The 25,194-nt window shown below is 45.0% G+C and overlaps 1 protein-coding gene across 1 annotated transcript in view; it reads right to left on the reverse strand.

Moving 5' to 3' along the window:
* GAA (alpha glucosidase) overlaps nt 1–25,194 on the reverse strand; it is a 446,470-nt gene that overhangs the window by 356,549 nt on the left and 64,727 nt on the right. Inside the window, exons 4-5 of the mRNA XM_086931052.1 lie at nt 3,340–3,505; nt 2,946–3,042 (exon numbers count right to left, since the gene is read on the reverse strand). Coding sequence (XP_086787178.1) covers nt 2,946–3,042; nt 3,340–3,505 — 263 coding nt within the window. The remainder of the gene's footprint in view (nt 1–2,945; nt 3,043–3,339; nt 3,506–25,194) is intronic.

The following is a 25,194-nucleotide window of genomic DNA, read 5'->3' on the forward strand; positions in this document are numbered from 1 at the left end:
TCTACCCTTCTCCCTAAAAGGATCTGCTTGGGCTTACACCTCTATGTTTGCCAATGCCTATGAGAACCAACATCGACATCTTGTTGGTCCGTATAGGGATGGAATTGACGTTAGTCATGACGCACTAATAAAAGGAATAGTGGCTATGTCAAAACATTATAAGAAATTTAATGAATTCCCCACTGACGAACGACAAGCATACATTGATTGGAATGTGACACATTATGTCACTAGTCTTACAGACAGAGCCAAAAGGAAAAGATCCCCACCTATATATACTGTACCCCACCAAGGTCACTTGTGTCTCCAAGGAAATGGTCAAAGTTCTAAGGCCCAATTGGGAAAGAGCACTTGTAACATCACATATACCTATGCATCCCAAACGTCTCCACCACTGGTAGCGTCTCAAGGGACATATTTCGTTTGCCATGACTGAGCTTATACATGGCTACCAACCGATTTTTCAGGAACTTGTTATATAGCTTTTCTCCTCCTTCCAACATATACAGCTCCTTCAGGACATCACAAGACAAGGTACGGTAAAGGGGTTATTGCTTTGGAAGACACAGAAGGACAAGAAGGAGGTGATTTCCTTAAGGGATTCCTCCAAATTTGGGGCCCTATTGCGCAATAGTAGAAATATCAAGCATCTCATTCGTGTTGTTAAAGCAACAATAAATGAAACTGTTGGAGCACTGAGTAATATAACTGCCGAGCTTCAGGCGGATCGCCTTATGACATTACAAAACAGAATGGCATTAGACATCATTCTTGCAGATCGTGGTGGAGTCTGTAAATTGATCGGATCCAGTTGTTGCATTTACATACCTGACAACGCCCCTACAGTATACCAGGCCATCTCTAAATTACACCACATTGCTGAGTCCATCCACCAGGACGAAGGAAATTGGTCTCTGATGGGATGGTTTTGGGGACTACTGTCCACATGGGGATGGAAGGTATTGACTTTCATTGGAGTAGTCTTGGCCATCATCTTTTCGTGTTGCCTTTGTTTGCAATGTGGTCCCGCAATCTCTGGTCTTTGTGCTACTATGTGTGTCCCAAGACCCATGTCACAGAAAACAGAGAATATGAAGATGGTGTTGCAGCAACAACTTGACGACCTCATGACCATCGATATTGATTCAGATTAGCGTGAGTCTTTGTGAATTGCCTGCGTAATGGCAAAAGGAGGGGCTGAGGTTCTTTAATTTCGACTCCATTTTACATTTGCGCCATTTTGTGTTGCCTTTACACAGGCTGCTTGATGAACGAAGTATCTCTGCCCTTTTGGACTGCAACGTGTCGAAAAACCCCTCCATCCTTGTTTTGAAACCAATCTCAGACACCAGCCAGCCTAACTAATCCTTGTCTGGACTACCTAATCCCTGTATCAACTATCTGTTAGCCTTTAGTATTCTTCTCTTCCCTATCTTATCTTTTTGGCCTTCGCCATTCTCTCCCTGTGTTTCCATTTCACAACCTTTCTTTTGAAGCATACAGACATGTCCTGCCATTGCAACACTGAACTATGGGTACCAGTATTGATTAACTCTAGGGGGGCTGGATAACACACAACATGTAAGCAGAGAGCATTCTGGTTAAGCAACACCTTGTTTTCGAACTCTTCTGATTGGCTAAAACTTTGTACATTGGGTGTATGTTTGTACAGATGTATTTTTGCTATAAAAGACTGTGAGCCACGGAGTAAAGTGGCAGTCTCCTGAGAACCTACTTGATGTACTTCTTGGACAACTGTGCTTAGCTGCAGCTAATAAAACTTGGTTTTCTACGCCAACAGAGTATTCTGTGTCTCTGTGCAACAAGGCAGATGAACTCGAAGATTTCAGGCGTGCCCTGCGCCACCAGGTCCATAGGCCTGGTTCTTCAAGTGGCCAAGATTTGGTCTGATTGCTTCTCCGAGTATATATGATCTGCACTGAAGATAGGAGCTGTCACTCTGCATGGGTCAGACTTCCTCAAAGCGTAATGCACTTCCAACTCCAAACTTAGTCAACCTTAATTTAAACAAGTGTTTAGCTCCTCCAGGACGGAGTTTTACATGGCTATTGGGGTGACGTGGAGAATCACCCCAAAGACCACAACAGAGGTGCCACTTGGGGCAGGGATACAAAAGCCCCAGGCACTGCAGGCACATACAGCTCAGGTAAGCTTCAGAAAACTGGGGCTAGCATTTATCAATCCATTTATCAAAGGTTTAGGCAAAGGCAGACGCCGAAGAAAGAGAACCCATTGCAACCATGAGCTAAAATACTCGGGCATAAAGGATCACGTGTGCTGGGCAGAAAGGCAACAAACACTGCAAATGCACATGCGTGCTAACTAACATTGAAACAGAACTCTACGTCATGCAAGAGATATTCTGGTACCAACTCTGTTGACATGGTGTATGAGGAGTCTGGTGAAAGGTAAAATTAGCATTCCAGTAGAAGGAGTTATTGGCCAGCTCAACAGCATTTATTTTAATTGCCATCTAAAGGATGAAAGGCTGTGCTGGTCCTGTCAAAAGTCATACTTTTGCACCTACGGGTTACACCCAGAGAAGCCCCTTCCAATGAGCCATCTTACAACACCGTTTGGAATGAATACAACCAGACGAAAATGATAGACTGGCGCTTTAATTCCTAAAACTTTGCTAACAGCGTGTTTCTGAATGAATATACTGGTTGAATGTAACAGAGGAGCAAAAGGAGGAGCAATAAAAGAAAATACACCTGAGAAGGGAGACTAGAAGGTTTGTAGAGACTTACCAAGGTAAAAAATGCTTCATATGAAAAAGGAGACGGATCGCATGCTAGCTCACACCTAGACATGTAGAGGGGTGTAAGAAGTGAAACAGAGACAGATATGAACTGGGCTCCACTACTGGGAAGGAGAGTGATGTGCAACAGGGCGAGCTTTGTTGTAACATGGAAGGTACTTACCCATTGCGTTGCTGTTGAGCAAGAAGACCCCATGGGAGCTGCCATCCTCCTCCATCACCATGTAGAAGGGATGGGCACCGTAGAGGTTCTGGTTTTCCTAGAAGGAGGGAATGCAGATGTTACTGCAGAATAGACCTTCATCTCCAGCCCACCCTCTTCTTCTAAGGACCCTTCCTGCAGGTGGAAACTATGGAGCACCCTGCAACAGCCACTTATTAAGTCTTTGCCCTACTGCTCTTTTGCTGGCCATAAACGCCGTGTGTGGGAGGAATTCTCCCCTTCCCAAAATACATTTCCTAAAACACAGTTGTTTCAAAGTAATGTTGACATGTCAAGATCCCAACCTCTTCTCAGTAAAAGAAAAAAGTTCTTCCCCAAACACGGGTTATCTTACTATTGGTAACCGGTCATAGTTCCAGAAAGTAAATTTGGTCCAGTTGAGGTCGAGGTTTAGACTGGTCAAATGCTCTCCTAGTCCGTAGATGTGCCTGCTGGGAAGTGGTGTGGAGATCTGCAGGAACTGGTCGGCGTAGAACAGTGGTGCAACGGTGGTGTTGACACTGTAAGAGCATCAAAAAAGATGTTACAACAGCCTCCCTCAGGAGAAGAAAACCACACGTCTCTGTAGCAGAAACCACCCATAAACAGGACAGTCTCTGGTGCCTGGAGGATTCAAAGAAGCAGAGACTGTATGAACTTTTCAGCAGGAACTAAGGTTGCTGTAGGCATATGAAAGAAATGGCATCACTTCCTTTTTCAATACTTTGTAAAACGGATACAGACAGATGTGAAAGCATTCAGGGCATGCATGTATTTCCAAAAGAGCAAAATAATGTCTTCATGATTGCAGAAGCTAGGAGATCTTTCATAGGAGTAAAGCCTCACTCTTTTGCATTTACGTCTAGGCACCCACTGTAAGTCAGGTCATCGGTTTTCAAAGCCCATTCGTAGTATCCCACTTGCCTCCTACCCTGGCTGAGTGTCCTGGTGCATGGAATGTCGTCTGTGTGTAGAATGCTCTCGTTTTCTGGTTACACTAATATCTGTTGAACGGTTTGGAGAGGAACTGCAGGATGAGCTGGAAACATCACTAGCTTCTGATTGGGTTTAGTGCTACTCACTTGAACTTTATATGGCACCTATAATTACAAATATACGTACTTTGTGTTGTACCTGAACAAACAAAGAAGGATTCTATTACAGGACCGGAGGCTTCAGATTATGCTTCTCTTTCATTTACTGTAAACTCACAGCAGCCAATAAACATACAGTTTAGTAAAATTAAACTACATTAACCATGATGCTTGGCCCAAGCCACGCCTCCTTAGCCCTACAAGAGTCCTGGTAACAGTCCCAGCTTCCTCTTTCTTTGCTGCTCACAGTAAGAGATAAGTGCTTTGCTCCTTATGGCGGAGTACCTGCAAGAAAACCTTAGGAAAGGGTTTGACAAGGAGGTGCGTAATCGCCTGCGATCTGAATGCCCTCGTCCCGATCTCGCCCACCAGGTGGCGGAGACTCCAGAAATTGACGTTAGCCTTCTAACCTTTTTGAAAAAATTTGCAAAGGACCCTAAGAAGGGCATCGACCGCGCCTGCAGCGGCTGCCAGGATAAAATGCTGGACGTGGTAGGTCCATTGGCAAAGATCCTCGAAATGGCTCTTCAAGCCAAGGAATCCAACGTACCTGTGGACCCGGATATACTGGCTGGGTGGACCCAACGGGCCATCTGTTTATTAGGCAATGCCAATTGCGCTCTGTCATCGGAGCGACGCAAGTCACTGCTTATGAGAATGGACTCTAATCTAACTGAATTGGCATCGGTGGAACCAGGCCCCTTAGCTGATGGTAACTTGTTTGGAGATCGCTTTGTTAAGGACGTCTCCAAATACGTGGGGACCTTCACCTCACTAGATAAAGCTCAAACAGGAATCAAGCGGGTGTTCCACCAGCAGGTTTTCAACAGGGCCGGATGAGGTTGGGGACGCTCGCCAGGCCGCTTCGCCAACCAAGGTCCCCCCAGAGGTGATTTCGGTAGAGATCGAGGTGACTGGGACTCGACCAGAGGTGGTACTTTCTATCCCAGACGAGGCCGATTCAACAGAGGCAGATTCCAAGGAGGTGGCAACAGAGCAGGCTTCCACGCCCAGAATTCCGCAGGTGAGCGCAATCGATTGTTTTCCCATTCCATTGGGGGGGGTCGCGCGAGACATTTCATTCACAATTGGGCTCTTCTGACCCAGGATGCGTGGGTCTTACAAACTGTACAGGGTTTTCAACTGGAGTTCTACCAGACTCCCAGACAGAAGACCGGTCCGAGAACTCTCCATTTTTCCCAACAAGAGAGAGTCTTTATAGACAGCGAGATAGAGGAATTGCTCCACAAACACACTATAGCAGTGTGCGATTACGATCCACACGGGTTTTGCAGCAATATCTTCCTAGTTCAGAAGAAGAGAGGAGGTCACAGACTTGTGTTAAATCTGAAGGAATTCAATTACTTCCTAGTGTACAACCATTTCAAGATGGAGGGCATCCATCTGTTGGCAGATCTGCTTCGGCAGGGCGACTGGATGGTCCGTTTGGATCTCAAAGACGCCTATCTGTCTATTCCCATCTATCCGCCTCATTGCCGATTCCTACAATTTCAGTGGAATGGACGATGGTTCGAATACTCGGCCCTTCCTTTCGGGCTTTCCTCGGCTCCTTGGTGCTTCACCAAGGTGATGAAGCCGGGGTCTCTCAACTCCGAGAACAGGGCATACGGTTGATAATCTACCTGTACGACATCCTGATCATGGCTCAGAGCCCAGATCTAGTGTCGCAGCATCTGCAGACAACCATTTAATTGCTCCAGAATCTGGGGTTTGTAATAAACCAGACAAAATCCGCTCTGATACCGTCACAACTGACGGACTTTCTGGGGTTTGTGATCAGCTCGCAGACAGCTCAGTTGAGTCTTCCGAAGTCGAAACTGAAGGACATAAGGAAGGAGATCCTATCTCTTCTCAACAAGCAGATGGTCTCTCTCAGGACGGTCGTCAGGATAGTGGGTCTATTGGGGTCATCTGTTCAGGCGATATTTCCGGGGCCCCTTCACTACAGGGCGCTGCAGAGATGAAAAATCCAGCACCTCCAAAGAGGGCTGGCTTATTCGGACCTAGTGCCGTTGTCGCAAGAGGTAAGGAACTAGATGCAATGGTGGTTGCACCATGCAGAGGCTTGGAACGGCAGAGCCATTTTCGGTTCCCTTCCCGAGGTGGTCATAGAATCCGACGCCAGCCGTTGGGGCTGGGGGGCGCGCTGTGGCGCTGTTTCAACATGAGGACGATGGTCTCCTCAAGAGCTAGACTTGCACATAAATTGCCTGGAACTCGTAGCAGAATCCTTCGCTATCAAAACCCTCTCACCGCACCAGACGTCGTGCTGCATTCTTCTCAGAATGGACAACGTCGCAGCGGTTCGGTATATAAACAAGTTGGGAGGGACGAGATCGTCCATGCTGGTGCACATAGCCAAGGAATTTTGGCAGTACTGCCTCAACCGTCAGATCACAGTTATAGCAGAATACATACCGGGACAGTCCAATGTGGTAGCGGACTGGAACTCGAGACACCTGAGGGATTACAGCGATTGGTAGCTGCTTCCCAAGATGTTTCACTGGCTGCAGGACCTTTGGGGTCCTTGTCAGATCGACTTGTTTGCATCCAGGCTGAACAGCCAGCTGCCCAGATTCTTCAGCTGGAGGCCGGACCCAGCGGCGGCAGCAACGGATGCCTTTCTGCAGGACTGGACGGGGGCAGTGAACTATGCGTTCCCCCCCTTTCTTCTCATTCCACGAGTGGCGTCCTACAGTCTCAAGCAGAAAGCGGAGGTGTTCCTGGTGACACCTCTGTGGAAGTCGCAACCTTGGTTCCCGACCTTGTTGGGGATGTGCTGTGACCTTCCCAGGATGTTGCCTTGGTCGGAGTCCCTTCTCCTGGGACCTCTGCGGGAACAACATCCATTGATCCTGTCACAGCGCCTAATGTTGATGGCATGGAGGCTTTCAGGCAACAGTGGAACTTGCCTGGAGTTTCAGGAACAGCTAATGACTTCATCAAACAGGCTTGGGCCCCTTCCACGAGGAAAAGGTATTCTTCCGCCTGGAAGGGATGGTTATGTTGGTGCGTGGAACGGGACTTGGATCCCATGGGGGCAGGCCTTTCACATGTCGTGAATTTTTTGTCTGAAAAGGCGGCCAGCGGCTTAGCCTATGGATCGGTGAACAAATTCCGGTCTGCTGTTTCCGCGGGACACTCCCACATTGATGGGAAACCAGTGGGAGTTCACCCCTTGGTGTGCAAGCTCCTCAAAGGGATTCGTGTTGCGAACCCTTCCAAGCCCAAATATTCGGGGCTGTGGGATTTTTCTCTGGTTATCAAACTTCTTGATAGTTGGCCCTCTAATGACTTGCTGTCTAGGAAGCAGTTATCAGCCAAGCTCGCTATGCTTTTATGTTTGTCAGCATGCAGGAGATCTTCGGATGTGCGGGCACTGGATATTACAGGTAGAGTATTCACTCCAGAGGGAGTTTCCTTTACTATTACAGGTCGCACAAAAACTATGTCTAGAATGATTGAATATAATGCCTTTCATAGTAATGCCAAACTTTGTGTTGTCCAATGCTTGAAAGCCTACGAGGAGTGTACTCGTTCCTTGAGACCGACTGGGGTTACGCAACTTTTGATTGCAGTTCAGAAACCATTTAAACCTGTGTCCTCTGCCACTGTTGCCAGATGGCTTAAATTTATCATCGGGTGTTGATGTTCAACTGTTTGGGGCGCACTCAGTGAGGGGTGCTATGGCTTCCAAGTCATATTTGTTAGGAGCGAATATTCAAGATATTATGCATTGTGCTGATTGGTCGTCTGAGTCTACATTCAAACAATTCTACTATAAGCCGGTGGGAGATATTACTTCTGTTGTTTTTGATTCCGCGTTAAACTAGCATAATCTGAAGCCTCCGGTCCTGTAATAGAATCAAAAATTAGCTAGCATTCGCGCCAAGAATTTTCAATTCTATTAAGGACACGGAGGCGAGGATTATCCCACCCGGCTATGTCATGCTATGATCATGCTTACCCACCCGTTGTTTATGATTGATTCTGGTTATACAGACATTACGGGTTCTTTATATTTCTTTCTAGGTAATGACAAGAAAAAGAAGTGACGATTCTTCTACTGAAGACTGCAGTTGGAACGCTGTTCCCCGCTATCGCACTTATTCTGCATGTTCGTGCAAAGAAAGAGGAAGCTGGGACTGTTGTCAGGGCTCTTGTAGGGCGGAGGAGGCGTGGCTTGTGCCAAGCATCATGGTTAATGTAGTTTAATTTTACTAAACTGTATGTTTATTGGCTTCTGTGAGTTTACAGTAAATGAAAGAGAAGCATAATCCTCGCCTCCGTGTCCTTAATAGAATTGAAAATTCTTGGCGCGAATGCTAGCTAATTTTTGATTCTTTCTACAAATGCCATACCTGAGATACCTCCCTTTCCCCCTAGGCTTCAAGCTCTAAACCCTCTAGTCTAAAAACCCTACATAATCTCCCTGCACCATCCATTCACTCTGTTCCAACCTATACAGGACTTTCAGCAACATCCCTAGCTTGCCTCATCTATCTAGCAAACTACAAGAAATAAGCATTGTCCAATGCGCAAACTCTTTCAGGGATGGGAGTGATTGTCCACTCAGCCTGGTAGGGATAGAAGAGATTAGCGTCATCTAGAAGCCTCTATCTTCAATCCTCCTTTCAGCCTGGTGTCTGGCAGGCAACAAAGCAAACTCCCCCACTAAACCGGGAGTCTTGCATTCACAGGAAAAAACTGAGGGTGAAATCCCTAGAGAGGATCCATAAGGTAAGATGCACCAGCGCCCACTGTGACCTCACTAAGATATACCTGGTTCTACCACTCCACAGGGGGCTGACTCTGATGAGCAAACTCCACTGATCATCACTAGAGGAACGATCAGCTTGTTGGGTGGGAAAAGTCGGGGTACTAAGAGATTCTGCAGCTCACAACCATGACATTCGACCTCCAAGGAGCAAAGGCAGCACCCAGGTAATCTCCCCAACATACTGCAGGAGTATAGCACTGAGTCAACGACAATCAGGTAGAGTCTGTGTGTGTTTTAATGTGACATAATGGCCATATCCATTTGGTGACACTGAGTGCTGGATACAGAGGGGGTAGTCTCTCTTCTTACTATCCTTCATTTATGGTGGATATTTCAACCTGTGCCCTGCAATCCTCTTACTTGATGAGCGGGAGAGGCATATGATTCCTTTCCTTCAGTGAAAATCTCCCTGCTAGAGTGCAACCTGGTATTACGCCTCTTCCTGTGCCCCTGGCTGTCACTTTGCAATAAAAGCCTTCAGATGGGGTTGACTTGCTTGGATCAGCAAAACACCTAAAAAGCACTGGTCTTCCCTTGGACTCCTTGCTAAGAAAGCCCATGACTGGAAGAAGAAATTGGTTTTGATTTGATAAAAAAACAGACGTTCGGTTGGTTGAGCCATCCTGCTATGGCCAACAAAGGAAGGTTGTTAATAGTCACCCTAGAACTGGAAACATGCACATTTTCTCGACTTTAAAGCAAATCTTCACATCATTGATACAATGCCAAGAGCAGAACCTTTGATGATGGACTGCTCTCTCTCAGGCATGGGCCGTGCCTGGAAACCTGCAAGCATTGTGGTTCAAGCTATAGGAGTAAAGGAACTGAACTCCCCGGAGAAGAACTGGGCCTTGTCCTGACTACTGGAAGGTCAGGATAAGGTCAAGTTGTCTAACTGATCCATGTCATGGGAATGGTTCAAGGAACGAACCCTGCAGGAGCTACTAAACACTGCAGCACAATTAGCAAGGAATGAGGTCAGGTCAAACTCCACATACTAACACTTACTGGATGGAAGAGGTTTAGACTCACTTTCCGGACACATCACTGATAAACCTGCTGTAGTATTCTCCTATTACTATTTCTTATGTTGACTTGTCCCTCGCTGCTCAGCCTGTGTGAGTGTTCTGAGTGGAATTGGTGTGTGGGCTGTGTGAGGAATGCTTGGATGACTGGAGCTGAATGACAGTTGGATGGATGGGGCTGAGCAGCTAGCAGGCTGGGATTGTACATTGATACTTAGGACTATGGAGAGACTTTATTACCTGTTTTATCTACTCTTCAATAAAACTACTTGACTTCATCATCACCTGTGTTGTCCACATTACTACACCTGCACTGTCACCATACCCATCCACTTTGGATGCCCATAACTGCCCTTCCCACTCATGGAGAGATCTGGAGGAGGGGCTCATTCATACACTTGTGTGGAGTCTGGTCATTGGCTAACCCTGATTTAAGAACAGTTTCAACTATCTTGCTCACCCATTTAATTTGATGATGTTGACCAATTTCAGGCACAGAAATGACTTTAAACACACTTATTTCAGTTGAAAAAGTCATAATTCACATCCAACAGTCATTTACCATGTATGTGGTATTTGTATAGCACAAATCTACCCAAATTGTAGCGCTGCCCTCACTGTACATGATCAAATAAATGGTTGAAAATAGAACAGGATGATGCCAACAGAGTAAGATAAAGTTATGCTCATGGCTACAGATATGCCTAATCCTAAATCCATTGCAAATATTCTCTCACCAGCTACATAGCCATTGGCCAAGAAATGCCACTAGTTGCCTAAAAAGGATGGAGTCTGGTGACACTGTAACCCACACAGAGGAATGAGGCTAGTTAATGTGAAGTATAAATTCCATAAGCACTGGGATGGTCAGCGCAAAGTGTGGTTAAAGTGTACTGAAAGGAGATTCTTTGAGTTAAGATATTATATTGATTTTGAATTGATCAGATTTGAAATACAAATCAGTACATAAGGGTAGTTTGAAAAGGGAAATGAAAGGAGGATGTAATGCATCATGTTTTAATAGGTTAAAATTTCATTGGGTAGGGGCACGTCACAAGTGAGATAGACGACAAAGTCCAGAATTTAAGTGGCTTCATCTAGGGGATAGGTGTTTTGTACAGTGTTCTGGATGTATGCTTAAAAGGTTTTATAATTGAGACCATAGTTGTTTCAAGGATGCATGTAGTAGGCCAGCTGCCAATCGCTAGTTCTCAATGCTGTGGGTTTGCAAACTGCATTCCACCCTGCAAGTAGGTTTGTGTCTCAGGGTGTCTCATGGTCATTTGTTGGAGCGCCACTGCTATTAGTAGTAAGTCCAGTAGTTTGTTTCTGTCTCTGTCTAAAGGCAGGAGTGGTTTCAAGGACAAAAGAAAGCTTTCTCACGGAGGTTGCGGAGTGTGACAAAATAATGCATATTATAGGATATTTGATTTCAAAGGATATTCAGTTTGGGGCAAAAGAAGAGCATGTGCTCAATATTGGGACTGACTTCTTTGCAGCACCAATGAAAGGTGTCATTTAAAAAGTCCGGTTTTGAAAAGTGGGCTGGGAGACCATAATCTTCTTTGAAAAAGAGAGATTGTGTGACAGAGGGTGATTTAATAAATGTACTTGCTCCACACACGGTCACTTTAAGAGCGTGATCAGTGATATGTCAATGGAATTTAATCACTGTTCTAACAAATATCCTTTGAAAGTCTTATCTGCTACAGATAGCCAATGCCTCAAAGACTGCATTCACCTCATCTAGACCTGGATGTCCAGCGCCTACCTGAAACTCAACCCAACAAAGGCAGGATTCCTATTATTTGTCAAGAACAACACACAAGAAATAGTGACAGCTTCTAATATCAACTTTAACAGGATGCCAAGTCACTTAGTTTTACATTAGACACCAACCTCGCAGAGAAGGAATGCAAAAAAAAACCAACAGAAAGCCTGGTACCAGCTCTCTCTTCTACAGAACGTGCAAACCTTTCTTCCTGTAAGTGACTTAAGAAATGCCACTGAGGCTCTCATGCTCTGGCACCCCTTAAAGGCATACATATATGTACCGGAGAACTCTGTATTATGCAAATACAGCAACCCGGAGGTTTGAACTTGCGCCAAACCTCTAAAAAAAGGTTTTGAAATGCTACAGTTAATAACAAGAGAAAGATTAATCCCATAAGTCAAAGCTCTAGTGAATATCAAATAATGACTTACTACCTTGTACGGGTAACTGCATAATACCGAGTTCTCCGGTACGTGTATGGTTTGGTATACACTATTATTGCATAAGAGCACATGGTAGACGGTGATGGTTTTTACTACATTGGGGACACTTTGTGTAATTTCGCATCTTTTTCACTCAAATGAACATTTCACTGGCTGCACGTGATGGTCATAATCAAACGGAGGAACACAAATGTGCAGATAGGCTCACATGGTTCATATATGCACACAGTGATGTATTTTGGACAGACTGCTCCTGGGATATCAACATGTAAATCAATGTGAATGTACATATTTTTTTCTTTTACAGTTCCCCTGATGAAGAGTTTTTCAACCCAAAATGCATTGAGAATCATCGTACAAGCAGATGGAATAATGAAATTGTACAATGTGATGTAACATTGTTTTAGGCTCAGGAGAGCATAATTAAGCATGTGAATATGTTCCAAATTGGAATGTTGGAATTGTTGAAAATGAAGATGAAACACATCTAGATAAAGCATTAAAAAAAGTGATAACTTTATTGTATTGATTTTTTTTCTAACCATTTATGTTATTAGAAGGAACCTTAGGGGTCTAAAGCAGTGCACATTGTGTTGCGTGCACAGATTGTGTGCCTCCTTTATGAAGTGTCTATGTAATTGGCTTCAGGTTGCTTTGTGAGAGTTTTTAAATAGTATTTTTCTCCTTGATTCCCTAGGTTATATAGCAGTTGGAGAGTCTGAAATTGAATGGTTTGTGAGAGTGATTTCATATAATTGATTAATACTATAAATGCTGCTCTTCAGACTGGTACTTCAGAAATGCTGGGAAGAACTTCACTGTTAGGCTATAACAAATTGTTTAGCCATTCGTTTTTGGGCATACCAAATTACTTACTATATTTGGTGACATTAGGATGCAGGAGTTAGCTTTTTTGATGGTAGTAGTGGAGAAGACAGAAATCCCTACTGGGCTCATGAGAGAGTGCTCAAGTCTGACCCAGCAACAAAGGCATCTAGTAATTAGTAGACATTAATCAATATTGGGCCTGGGCTAGTCTTATTGCATCTTGATATAGACCGAAGTTAGGTAAGTTGATGCCCACAAAGGTTTTGGGTAGTTGACGTTTTTCAAGTGGAATTTTTAGTTACCTATTTTTCCAGACACATGAACCTAGTACTCGGTTAACTTTAACAATGAGGTTGGGAAGTTGAGGGAGTGCATGGAACAGTGTAGATAATGATTGGTGAAGAATCAAAAACAAAAAGGAGATTCCAAGTTGGATACAATTACACTCTTGAACCATTTTTCTGACAATAGTTACAAAGTTTCACCTACAAAGATGCAATACTGTAAAAAAAAGTGATTTATCTTGGTCACCACATTGAGAAAGGACCCTTGAAAATGTCCAAAGAATGTGTTTCTGCAAACCTAAAATTAGTCCTATAACTACCCATAGGGACAAGAGAATGTTTTAGGTGTGGTTGGCTATTGTCGTCAGTGGATTCCAAACATTTTGCTGATTGCTAAGCATTACTAAGGTTTACTTGCAGCAACGTACAGCCTATTTAATTCGATGATAAATGCATGAAAGCCTTCCTAGAGCTAGTGTATCTGCTCTAGGAATTTCCAATTAGGCCAAGAAATGTTTACTTTATTGCCATGAGAAAGAAGGGTGTGCTTTTGTGGTAATTAGCTCATAAGCATTGTGAAGTAAAGCAGCCTGTTGCCTACTTCTCAGCTACATTATATGCAGTAGCCCCAGCTCTTCCTGGTTGTTTGAAGTCTGTAGAAGCTGTTTGCCTGGCAATAGAACAAAGTTAAGGAATTGTCATGGGGCTTACACTCATTACGTTAGTCCCTCATTCAGTTGAGATTTTCTTAGCTCATACTGAAACTCGGCACTTCATAAACAACTGCCTTACAAAGGATGTACTATGGAACAACTCATGCCTTTAACATACATACTTTTACAATGCAAGGTAAGTATATGGTAAGGTAAGTGATGCACATATATATTGAGAAAGGCACTAAACGAAATACGTCTGCTCCTCAACACATTCTGAATATAGAATGATTTAACTATCCCATGAGTGCTGGTCGTTTTCTCCTGTAGGTGTACATGACATGTATCAGTGAGTCTGCTCTCACGTGTTCGAGCACCTTACAACTCCCTCTTTTTTAAAAATGATTTTAAATCTAAATTTTTTTATTTTTTCAGGCAGATCCCTCAACCCCTTCCCCCCCTTTTGATTCTTGTCTAGACAGAGCATGTGCTGTCTTAAAGAGACATGTTGTATTCAATGTGTGGGCTTCATTTGCTGGCTCTATCATCACTCTCATATTCGTTCTCCCCATTTGTTCATGGCATGCATGCATCATGCCTCTTCCTGTGTTTAGTCCTCCCTGTGAGCATGGACCAATTACTACTATCCATCCACTGCCCCCATTTTAGAAAGAGTTTTAGGTACTACTTTTTTCTTTGTTTTTGAGCACTTCAGAGCTTTATTTCTGTAAATAGGCATGTACATCTTGTAGTTATCCTGTCACATTTGCTGTACATTCAAAGACCGAGATCAAATGTCCGACGCTGTTTTCCGAGTGAAATGAAAAAGAACTGTGAACCAATAATGTAGATCGAGCACTCATGTTTTCACACACTCTGAGCTCTGTTTCTAAAAACAGGCCTGTAAATCTTGTTCTTATCTCATCACATTTACTGTGCATTCAAAGATGCTGTTTTCCGAGTGACCTGAAAGAGACCTGTGAAACGACAATGTAGATGCACAGAATTTCAGCAATTATGTGACAAACTGCATTTAAAGCAAATGGCTTGCCTTTCAGCAAACACATAATTAATAACCAATCTGAAAGAGCAAGTCAAATGTGTTGGTGTAATATGTTCTGTACTCACGGTGATGTGTTCAATTTGTTTAGCAGACCTGATGAATCGTAAACTTACACATTTTCAAAGGCGAGATTTCAGACAAGGGCTGCATATTTGTTCTGTTGCACAACAAAGTGTGTTTGTATTTACAATAATCCACACTGAATTCCTGCTCTCTCATGTGAAGAAGAGGCAAAGGGATCGTGAGCCACATTGTCCAGACAGAGATGCTTCCTCATGTGCGCCAATTAAAAGATACTATATTTGGCTCAAGGAATGGACGCACCGAGTAATAGACTATAATCTCACTTCCAAAATTCATTGTCAATCATGAAATACCAATAACCTGCTCATGTTCATTTCTGATAGAAATTCAATGCTGAACGTAATTTTTTTTTCCACCCCCGGTTTGTGCCACGCAACATATTTACACTACAAAGAATACCACTCAACACCACATGATTCAACTCCACCTGATTACACTCTACTCAGTAACACATAAATACATCCCATATAAATCCACTCTATGCCACATAACAACAATCCGCATAAATACATTCCACACCATGCGACATAATTGCACTCAACATAATTTCACTCAGTCCCACACAGTTCCATACCACACAATTCAACTCCATGCAATTCTATTCTACACCACATAATTCCACAGCAAACCACATAACTCCACTCCACAACACAATTCCACTACACACCACATATATTCAATCCACAGCACTGAATTCCACAAAATGCCACAAAATCCAACACCATTCCACATATTTCCACTCCACTACATGCCAGTCCTGGACACACACTACCACTCTACATAATAACACTCCATGACACACAGTCTCACTCCACCTAATTCCAGTACACTCAATACCACATAATTCCACTGCACATTATTCCATGTAATCCCACTACAATAACTCCACTCAACACCATACAATTCCACAACAAACAATTCCAATCCAACACACAAATCTCCAATCCACAGCACATACATCCACTCCACTCTATAACACTTGGCTCAAAGACATTGACAACGTCAATAGCCCTAAAATTGCTGAGACATATTGGCTTGGCCAATGCTTGTTTACAAGTATTTTTACTCCTCCTTTTTAGGTCTTAGCTAGACAGGGGATGTGCTGTCTCTGATAGAATGTTATACAATATCTGGGCTTCAGCCGACCAAAGGCTTCCCATTTGCTGGCTCCATTGTCGCTCTCATATTCTTTCTCCCCATTTGTCCATGGCATGCATGTGTCATGCCTCTTCCTGAGTTTAGCCCTCTCCAATAGACCAATTACTCCTATCCATCCACTGCTCTCATTTTAGGAACTACTTTTTTCTTTGTTTCAGAGCATTTTACACAAGCGCTTGTGTTTTCACTCACTCCAAGCTCCGTTTCTGTAACAGGCCTGTAAATCTTCTTTTTATATTGTCACATTTGCTGAGCATTCCAAGACCGAGGTTAAATGTCAGGCGCTCTTTTCCAAGGGCACCTGTTACTTTTCTTTCTCTGACTTCAAAGTGAGATGCTTTTTAAAAATGAATGTTCCAATGTTGCTTGTTATTAATTCTAACGGCCATCTAACATTGTATGCTTTTCCTGGTATTTAGCGTGTTTACAATCTCAAACGTCATGTTTCATTAACTTAACTCTCCCTGCGGGGCTTTGTTTTATTTAGGTACTACCACAACTTGAAATAACGTATGCATGATAATTTATTGCACTTTAGGGTTGTTTTTTGTGTATCCAGAAGTAACCCGCAGCAAACAGAATGCCAGGTCTAACCATGCGATTCTCTCTTTCAGTCGCCCTAGCACAAGCTGCCCTTTTAGCTGTTGTTCAGCGTTCCACTGAAAAAAAACAAAGGTCCCAGGGACGTTACAATTAGGAATTAGAATTTAAAAAACCTTACAAATTCACTAAAAACACCAAAGGCTACAGGGACATTATAGTTAGGCTTAGGATTCAATCATACAAAACCAGTGAAATTCAGCCATTATAGTTAGTGAGCTAACTATAACTCACTCCCCTGCAATGTACTGCGTTAGACCTCATATATTACATCACTCATGACATGATCAGTGACATCACTCATGACACATCAAGTGACACATTTCGGGAAGATTTGTCACACGGGGGAAAATTTAATAGCAAATGAAAATCGCTCTTCCTTTTGAAATTAGGTCCTAACTATAACTACCTCCTGGCAACTGCCAGTAGAAAAAAAATACATATATAAATATATACACACACACATACACATACTTACCTTAAATACACTTACCTTGTGTTGTAAAGGCATGCATTGTAAAGGTATATGTGTAGTAAAGGCATGTGTGGTAAAAATCATTGCATGGTAAAGTCAATGTGTGGTAAATGATGTATGATAAGGGCAATGCGCTGTAATGCCTGTGTTGTAAAGTCTGTTTCCCCCTTAGAAATTAATGAGATTTAATACTGACAGCTGAGAATATTTCAGTCAGAAGGTGCAAGGCCTTAAAACCTTCAAAGCTGCTATAGATTCCAAAGAATGACAAAGATGATGATGATGATCCTGATCATGATTCTATCAATGTGACAGAGTTTTGTGCCAAACCAAGATCCGGTATTAAAGATGATCCCATTGTAATGGCTGATCTGGATTTGTTTGTGGATTGTTCCTGTATAAAAGATCATCAAGGAATGTTGAAGGCATGTTGTGCAGTCTGTTCTATTTCTGAAATTGTTGCAGCATCATACTGGTCTGCTTCAATTTCAGAACAAATAGCCAAACTGCTCGTTCTAACAAGAACATATTGTCTTGCCAATGAATTGAGTGTGACAATTTACGCAGCCAGTATACATTGTGGTGGTACATGACTTTGAATAATTATGATTATAAGGGAATTTGATGACATCCTCTGGTGCTTCTGTATGCAACAAAGAATACATTCTGATCTTGTTAGAAGCTGTACAGCAACCTAAAAAGATATCAGCTGTTAATTACATTGTTCATGAATCTGGTGATAACATGATTACCAAGGGCTTTTATTATGGTGATTATCAAAGCAAATGAGCAAAAACAAAAACAAGGGTCAGAACAATGAGAAGCTTATATAATGCAGATAATGTGAATTGTTTTTGTTGGACCCATTACAGGCAACATTAAGCAGACTCAGCGAATTGCAAGAGGAGGCAATAAAAAATGAATTGAAAAGGTAGGAATCATAAGTTTTTGTTTCATAGATTCACTTGGGACACACTGCACAAACTGTAAATAATTTCTAGTCTGTCATGTAAGATTATTTCACTGTAAAATTAATTTTCAATATAATTACTGAAGAACTGAATCAATGTGTCTGAGTACTTTTCTATCTGATATCTCACCTTAATCCCTGCCTTTATATATGCGATTGTTTCGCCTTTCCTTGATTGTACTATTAAGTATCTTTCCCACAGGAGCCACTGTTTTTCTTAGAATGCTTAATCACCCAGGCGCCGTTGTGAGTAAGGTTCCCTTGTCGTTCTTTTATGGCTCTAAGCTGGCGGCATAGCACACCCGAAGTAAGATTTCTTTGTCTCCTGGGGAGATTCATTGTGTCTCTACCTTGTACACCGACCGCAGTCACCAAATCGGAGCTGCAGTTTCAGCGAGTACAGGACCAGAGGAGCGCAGTTGGTATCTGATGAGGTTGGGGTTCTGAATTATCTCTCCTCCATTAGCGCTTCAATAGTAGGGGGAAGCCCACAAAGGTATGTTTGGTGCTTCTGCATTGGATTTCACTCTGCACCCTCCTTCCTAGTGGCTGTGGCCTACTGGAATCATTATCATGCCACGTCATGTTCCACCTGCACTTACCACGTCTTGTGCCACTTACCACGTCTTGTGCCAATTTAACTTCATCTTGAAGGGGCGTGGCTACGGAGGCGACCAAGATGGCCGCATCCGCATAGAGCTCCGCCAGTCGGGCATTTCCAGCGGCCCTTTCATGGCATGGAGCGAGCGGAACCACACGATAAATTCTCCCCCTTCTGCACGCAGAACCCGGCTACCGGATGATGTCTGTTTGGTGTGGCTGCGGCACTCTGAGGACGGCGATCGAGCCAGAAGACACCGGGCCTACATTGAAGTGTTGTCGGCATCGAACTGGAGCCGTTTTAGCCGGGGTAAGTCTTCGTCTGTTGCTTGGCCCGCCCGCGAGCCCTGGGGACTTTCCCTGCGCCCTGTCTCCCAGCTGCCCCCCCGTGCTGGTGGTGTCGGCCTATGGGACTGCATCGTTCTTTTGGCGCCGGGGCCCACAGTAGGTTTGGGTGTGTGAGGTGCATGTCGAGGCCCTGGGGGGGCGGGGGGGCGGGAGGTGGCGGTAGGCCGGTGGGATTAGCAAGATTGTGCTTTTCCCCCCTTTTGACACCGGGGGGCGCTCTTGGACCGGTGGGGGTGATTTGGCGCCGTTTCCCACCCTCCTCCTGTCTCGGGCCCTCTCTTGGCATATCCTAGGCATCTTGCTCACCCGGAAGTGCAATCGGCGACCTCCTGCCTGACCTACCAGCTACCCCTGGAGAGGGCCCCCTGTGGGCTGCTCTTTCACAACGCATCAGCACTTGGTTGCCTCCTGTCCGCGGCCAGCCGCAGTGGACCTGCACCTACCATCTCTTTGGGGTCCCTCACTGGTGCAGTAACTCTGCTTGGCGCTGTGCGGCCCTCAAGGGCCTCCTTGTCCCGGTGGTGCCCCGACTGGACCTGGCACACCTGCCACCCTGAGATCAAGGTTATCCCACACGACCGTGCCCAGGACTGCCCTTCTACATCCTCCCTTTGATCCGAGGGCTCGACACAACTCGAGTTGACCAGCTCATTACTACTCCTGCATGCCGCGGAACGCGTTGCCCTCTCTGGGCACCACCTCACTTTCCGCAATGGTCAAAAAATACCCGAGACAGCCTAAACTCCAATTTGAAAAGCCTCCAGATACCTCGGCGGACACTGCTGTGTACTCTGCCGCTGCGGCAGCCCCCCCTGTGGAAGAGCCCGACTCGAACTCACTGGCTGCCGCCATGATAGCAAAAATGAGATCTGGCTTCAAAGCCCTGGATGCCCGCTTTGATGACCTCGATAAGAAATTGGCCAATATGAACACAAAAATCCAGGGTCACGACCGCAAGCTTGATGTGGTGGAGTCCAGGGTTTCTGACCTTGAAGATGGCGCCTCTACTTCCCTGAAACGGCTGGAACGAGTCGAAAAGATCCTTAAAGACGTGGCTGTGAAGAACGAAGATTTGGAGGCAAGAGGACGCCGCAACACACGCCTTCTTGGCGTTCCGGAGACGACGCTCACTGGTCGACTACACACATTTGTGGAACAGCTCTTGTTGGACCTTTTCGGTAGGGACATCTTTACCCAGGGCTTCGTGGTTGAGCGAGCACATCGATCCCTGGGCCCTCGCCCCAAGCCGGGCCTGCCCCCTAGACCGATTATTGCAAGACTTATGAACTTTCGTGATCGGGACACGGCCCTCCGAGCGGCCCGTGAGAAGGGCGACATGTAATGGCAGGGCAACAGCCTGTCCTTCTTCCCCGACTTTACGATCATGGTGCAGGAAGCTAGGCGGAAATATCAGAGCGTCAAGGTCATGTTGAGAAATCTGGGACTCCGTTATGGTATGCTCTACCCGGCCTGACTCAGGGTGGACTTTGATGCAAATCAAGAATTTTTGACACCCCACACACCGCACAGGAATTCTTCCGCAACTTCAAGCATAACAAAAGTGGTTCGCCCGGCGGCTCACGACCACACTCTCCTCCACAGCAGTCCTCGCAATCCAGGCTGCACCTCTTTTCCCAATCCGGGAGTGGCTGAATGATTGTTTTGTTCTATTCCTTGGTTCACAATACAACTGGTGGTTCTTGCTCGTTCGAATGCATATCTACCATTCTAATGTTTTAGTTATTTGAATGCTGGTTGCCCGACTGGCGTGGTGTTGCCATGCCCCATGGTGAAAACCTCCATAGTTTGTTTTTGTGTGAATGGCTCTTGGGTATTCCTCTTTCTGGGTAGGGAGAGGGTGGGTGGTGGGTGGGAGGGGTTTTCTGTGTTCTTTATTTTATTTTTTTGTTGACTATTGTAGTTTGCAAAGTATGAGGATGTTTTTGAGTGCTATGGTTTGCCGATACATTGACTCCATTTATAAGATATTATTGATATGGTTGTGCTAGGAAATGTGCCCGGTCCCACCGGATTGTCATTGTTAACTTGGAATGTGCGGGGCCTGAATGACAATAGAAAACGGAGACAAGTCCTGAACTATGTGGCACGTCATAAGGTAGATATCCTTTTTATGCAGGGAACTCATTTGGCAGACACCACGGCTGGTGGCCTGGCATCGGGGTGGGGCCCACATAGGTATTTCTCCAGTTATAGCTCGTATTCAAGAGTGGTGGCTATCCTTGTACATAAGCGCATCCAGTTCGCACACTTAGCCACAAAATGCGACCCTGAAGGTCGTTTTTTGATTGTCACTGGTCAGCTACTGGGTCATAGGATGTCCTTGGTCTGTGTCTATGGCCCGAATACCGACACTCCCTCTTTTTATCAATCCCTTTCCACCCACCTCCTTGCTATTGACACTCGGCTCTTGATTATTGGCGGGGACTTTAACCTTCTCATGGTCCATGATAGAGACAGTACCGCTTCCACCCCCAATTCCAAACCACATACCCGCCACACCCTTCGGGAGATTTGCACACATTATTCCCTGGTAGACGTTGAGGCACATTTACACTCTATCAACCCTGTCTTCACTCACTACTCTGGGTTCCACAACACATGGATCAGACTGGATTACTGGCTAGTCTCTCCCACGATTGCTAGCTGGTTGGGACCAGTCCGCACTCTCCCCAGCACTCTCTCTGATCACTACCCGGTTATTCTCCAACTGTTTATCCCTAGGGAGGGGGGTTATGAGAGGTGTTGGCGTTTCCCAGGACAGTCGTTACTGGACCCCGTCTTCACCGAGGAGGTGTGACAAGCTATCGAAGATTACTTTGATTTGAACACTGGCTCTGTTGACACATAGGCGGTCCTGTGGGAAGGCTTTAAGGCGTATATCAGAGGGGTGTGCATTTCAAAACACGCAGGGATCCTCCGTTACCTGCGCTCCACCTTAGACAAGATCGAAGAAGAAATTGGCGCCGCTGACCGCGAATTACTGACTAACCCCTCGGACGCCCTGTCCGCCACTCGTTTAGCGCTTTATATTAAGTTCCGTGACGCGGGCGATAGGGAACTTTCCTTTTTAAATAAGCACTGCGTGGCACGGCGTTATGGAGAGGGCGAACGACCTGGTCGCCTATTATTAAACACACTACGCCCTCCTAGAGGCCCAACTTGCATTATTTCCATGTTGTGTCCAGACGGCTCCCCGATATAGTCTACCCCGGCGGTCTGTGAGCTCTTCCTCACGTACTACAAGACTCCTTACACCTCACGCCTCTTCGGGAATCGGGCCGGCCAAGAAGAGTATCTATCGGAGGTGGCCCTTGTGTATTTGGAGCGTTACATGCAAGAGTTCCTACTAGCCCCCATTACCGCAGACAGCATCATAGAGGCCATTGATGCCTTGTGTGGTTCTTCGGCCCCCGGACTAGACGGCTTTTCTGCCGACTTTTATAAAACATATAAAGACCTTCTAGTGCCTCGCCTGGTTGAGGTCTATGCAGAAGCCTTAGATGTGGGCATCCTTCCCCCGATGTTTCGTGAAGCGGTGATAATTCTATTGCCTAAACCAGGGAAAGACCCCATGCTTTGTGGTTCATATAGACCGCTGTCACTGCTAAACACGGACTACAAAATTTTAGCCAAATAGATAGCAATCAGACTGTCACTTCTGATGGAATTTATTATCTCTCCTGTGCAATCGGGTTTTGTTCCACATAGGTCCACATCCATTAACCTCCGTACCCTATTTATAGTCTTACACCGTATTGACCCCGTTACTCCAGCCGCGGTGATTTTATTGGATGCAGAGAAAGCATTTGACTCTCTGGAATGGCCCTTCTTCCTTTCTGTCATGCGCCGCATTGGCATGCCGGAGTGCTTTATCGCAACTATTGCCCTTTTGTATACCAGGCCCTCCGCCCGTCTGCGACTTAATGGTGTATTGTCAGATCCCTTCCCTCTATTGCGGGGTACAAGACAGGGCTGCCCCCTTTTCCCACTTTTGTTTATTTTAGCTCTCGATCCATTGGCCAGGCAGTTCCAGAAGAACCACCTCCAGCGCGGGTTACAGTTTCGAACTGGCCCTTTATTGATGTCCATGTACGCAGATGACATGATATTATACGTCAGGCACCCCCACTGTAATCTGTCCCCATTAATACGGGAAATTATACGTTTCGAAGAATTCTCAGGACTAAATATTAACTGGCACAAATCTGTCATTTTTCCACTTACTACAAGCACTACACCCTGGTCTTTTGAATTCCCGCTGGAATGCTGCTATGACTCCCTTAAATATTTAGGAATACATATCCACCTAGACACTGCATCGATGATACGCCTCAACTATGGCCCTGCTATCTCCGTGTTGGAGAAACAGATTAACCGATGGCTTAATCTACCCCTCTCCATGGCCGGGAGAGTAGCGATCATTAAAATGGTGGTGCTTCCACGGTTTTTATATTATTTTAATAACATACCTGTTCCCCTAACCAAAGCCTTCTTCAAGCAACTATGCTCACTTCTGCTTCGATTGGTCTGGGGTGACCGCACACCACGCGTCAGCTGGAAAGTCTTGACTATGCCGACGGACAGGGGCGGGCTGGGTGTACCGGACTTCTATTTGTACTATTTACTTGCCCAATGTGCCTATGCCTATTCGTGGTTCCACCCGGACGCACGGATTCCATACTTACGTCCAGAGGCAGATTTGGTTCTCCCTGGACAGCTTCTCACACTTCTCCCCTCTAGCTTCCCATGAGACCCGCGTGATATACAAACCCTATCCACTGCATGCTGGGCCTGGGTAAAACTGTGTGAACTTTTAGGATTCGATGTGCTTTATTCTCCGGTATTGCCCCTTCCCAATACCTCCCTTCTTCCCATTACAGAGGAGGCGTTGGTAAAACACACCTTGCAGAAATTTACTATCAGCACCCTCGGAGATCTTTTTCCCGATGGTCACGTATTCTCCGTGACAGAGGAAGCCAGATTCTCTGACCGCTCCTTTATGGACACATTTATCCTCACCATGGACATATTGTTGTTGGGCCACGACTGAGGTCTCCTTGAACAGTCGGCATAAGTTGCTACAGTTTAAATTTCTCCGGCGGATGTATTTCACCCCAGCTCGTGCACATAGAATAGACGGCTCCCGGCCTCACCACTGCCGGAAATGCCTTTCCCCTTTTGCAGATTTCGCACATTTAAGATGGACTTGCCCCAAGATACATCAATACTGGTTAGACGTTCACTCTACATTGGGGGATATACTCTCTATAAACACTCCTACCTACCCCTGAGATTGCACTACTGGGCTATGTTGTAAATTTCCCTAGGAACATCCGTAAATTGGCAGCGCTTGGTTTCATGTCGGCCAAGAGGGAAATAGCATTACTCTGGGGTAGTGGAAGGGTCCCCACTCTCCGTTCATGGTTAAACAGTTTAGCAATTTGTAATACGAACTGCGAGGAGTTCAGCACTTTACTCCCACCCACCTCCAGGCCTATTGATATATGGGAACCCTATTGAGACTACATTTCCCGGCAGCGAGTGGCCCAGGAGTCCCTGACACAATCCGGCATCACCCCGACTGGGGTGGGTTGAACCCCTTCAATCTCTGCATTGGGGCAGTACGATACCGAAGTTTGCATCACTACTTAGCTGTTATCTTTCGGTTGGCATTATCTTATATACGTAAATGTGTCATTGGAGTGGTGTCCGCTCGGTAGGATGTCTTTGAAATAAATCAGTGTTGAGATATCATGGTTCTCTCTTTTCAGAATTCATTTTGGTACTTTTCATTCCTGTTCATACTTCATGGATACACTTGCTGCATTATTGTATTGCCATTATTCGCTATTATCTGCTATTGTTAGATTATGCTTTTATTGTTTTTATTATGTTTACTTTATTATGTCCCTGCATTAATTTTATTTTTTTGTCATTCATATTCCTGTGAAACTTTAAATAAAGGTTTGAAACAAAACTTCATCTTGAA

Source organism: Lissotriton vulgaris, chromosome 7, assembly GCF_964263255.1.
Source record: "Lissotriton vulgaris chromosome 7, aLisVul1.2, whole genome shotgun sequence".
In the NCBI taxonomy this organism is placed as follows: Eukaryota; Metazoa; Chordata; class Amphibia; order Caudata; family Salamandridae; genus Lissotriton; species Lissotriton vulgaris.